This window comes from Trachymyrmex septentrionalis, unplaced genomic scaffold (genome assembly GCF_001594115.1).
Source record: "Trachymyrmex septentrionalis isolate Tsep2-gDNA-1 unplaced genomic scaffold, Tsep1.0 scaffold20, whole genome shotgun sequence".
In the NCBI taxonomy this organism is placed as follows: domain Eukaryota; kingdom Metazoa; phylum Arthropoda; class Insecta; order Hymenoptera; family Formicidae; genus Trachymyrmex; species Trachymyrmex septentrionalis.
Window position 1 is genome coordinate 2613551 of NW_017305180.1, and position 2681 is coordinate 2616231.

At 24.3% G+C, this 2681-nt stretch overlaps 1 protein-coding gene across 4 annotated transcripts in view; it reads right to left on the reverse strand.

Moving 5' to 3' along the window:
• LOC108747818 (TGF-beta receptor type-1) overlaps positions 1–2681 on the reverse strand; it is a 34002-nt gene that overhangs the window by 23761 nt on the left and 7560 nt on the right. For all 4 annotated transcript variants that reach the window (XM_018485641.1, XM_018485640.1, XM_018485642.1 and 1 more), the window contains exon 2: positions 1011–1125. In XM_018485641.1, the coding sequence (XP_018341143.1) occupies positions 1011–1125 (115 nt within the window). The remainder of the gene's footprint in view (positions 1–1010; positions 1126–2681) is intronic.

Genomic DNA, 2681 nt, shown 5'->3' on the forward strand with positions numbered 1-2681 from the left:
AAAAATATATATATATATATATGTATATATGTATATAATAATAAAAAAATAAAAAAATTTAAATAAAAATAAGAATTAAAAATACATAATTTGTATTCATGTATGTAATTTTTTTGGGATATGTACGCACGTGTATTATCTGTAAATCTAAAATTTTGTAATAAATTCTAAAAGAAAAAAATATGTTTATAAAGTCCTCGAAAAAATATAGAAATAGATTTTGAAAATAAAAACCTATTAACACGAACAAAAGCTTATGGATGTATGGAAACATAATTTAATTAAAAAGGAATATAATTAAATGTCAAGAGAAAATATGTAAACATTTAAAATAAGTTTATGTTGTAATATAAGTTTATGCATTAGTAAGTTAATAATTGTAAAACAAATAAAAGAAAAAAAAAGAACAACTTAATAAGACAATCTTAAATAAGACAAATCTTATGAAACAATTGCATATCTAATTACACGATTTTGCAAGTTTTATGTTAACATTGATTATACAGTGTTGCCGTAATGTATATAATGTTATAATCTATCAGTTTATATAATAAATATTACAGGTAATGCGAAGAATCTAGATTTCTTTTGTTGGGAAAAAATCTGCGCTAATATTAGTGTCATTGATCGCTTGCTAACATCGGTCCAGACTATTTGATTCATTATATATGTCAATTTATGTCAATTATGAACGTGTTGAACCTTTTTTAGGACGAATTATACAGGTTTTGCCAATTGATTGTAATAAATCATTTCTTTAATATTCAATAGTCTGACTTTAATTGATTAATATACTGAAAATTAACAAATTAAATAATAAGGTTTAGTAGTGGGGAAAATAAATATAATTTATAGGAGATTGAAAGAACTTGCCGCGCGCGCGAGCGCGGTGTTCATCAAATGCTATTTGATTGACAATTTATCGATGATCAAGAGATGAGCCAATAAAAAAGGATTTCAAATGTAAATCGTATATGCTTATAAATAATATTAACATGCAAATACGTTACCTTCGAGCATATGAAATGACGTTATTTTTCAGGCTCGTACTGGCAAAACAATAACCATCGGTTTCGCAAGTGTAATTTGTTTTCGGGCATATATCGCAATAGCACTTCAGATTTCCTAAAATCAAAACAAATATATTTAAGTTGTATAAAATCTAAGAAAAATTTTGAATTATCTTATTTTCTTATATAAAAAATATATATTTTTCAAAATTTTTATTATTAGATTAGATATCATTTCTTTTCAAACTTTTATTTTAAAGTTAAGTAGACAAAATGTTAGCAATATGCCAATAATATTAAATTTAATATTAAATAATATTAAATTAACAGTGGATTTGTGGTGATTACGATAACTGTATCCCCCCTCAAAATAAAAGTTATTTTTGAAAACATTTTTAGTAAGGAACACAGGAGAAGAATAGTAAAATAGTTCCATAATCAATATTTAATTTAATAATCATAATTCGATTTTATGATCAATTTTATAATAACTTTTTAATAAACAATGATTATCGATTAAAATATTCTAGCGGTTATTCAGGACATTAACCTTGACAGGATATGTTAAGATTGAGAATTCCCATCTCATCTTCTCCTCCCTCTCCCCCCCCCCCAATCCTGCTACGGGGCGCACGACTTTTTACGCGAACTGATTTCCACTTTCCCTGTTACGGGGTGCACGACTTTCTACACAAAGCGACGATTTTTTTATTTATAATTGTTATTTTGATATCTGTTGGCTAGACAATTTTTTACTATTTTTCTCATATTCCTCGCTAAAAATACTCCCAAAAATTACTTTTACAAGTATTTTGAGAGATCACAGTTATCATAATCGTGTCGTGGATTTGATTAAACTAAATATTATGAATAATTACATACTTTACTTTTTTTTTAAAGTTTATGAAATTATAACTTTACAATTTATTTTAAATTATAGATATTACCAAAATATTAATTTCTTGTATTTTTTTTAATTTCTTTTATAAATACACGTAATTATTCTATGTCATAATTTTTTCAAATATTGTTATTGGTTTATAATGATATAATCACATCAATAAATATTAATGTGATTATAAATGTACATGGATTAATATTTTTCCACTTTTCTGACGTAGACTTTTGCTATTAAGTATATGGATAATTTGACGATATCGAATTCTAGAGGTAAAATAACTTTTGCGAAAGAGCGCTTGCGTAGTTCAGTATAAAATGAAATAAATATGGAAAGGAAGATATTCTCGTGAAACGCTATACGGTACTTATCACAATTGAGAGAGACAGTTTATTTTACGATAATATAACATCGTGAGTTTTGCAAATATTAACACACAAATTTTAAAATACATTAAATACTTATCAATTCAAGTTACCCTTTGAGATAAATTTAGAAATTCTTACAAGCAATGTTTATTATGTGGTATTCAAATCATCAGAAACATTTAAAAAGGAGAATACTAAAAATCCAAAAATTTAAATACTGAAATCATTGAGACTTTACAATCAATTAAAAAAAATTTTATTGTGTTTAATTTATATATAAAAATACGTGTTTAAAATTTGAAATATAACAAACTACAATATATAAAATACAAAAATCGAATATTAAAGAAAAAACCAAGAAATTTTTTAAATATAAAAATGTCAAAAAAATATAGAAGTATATAT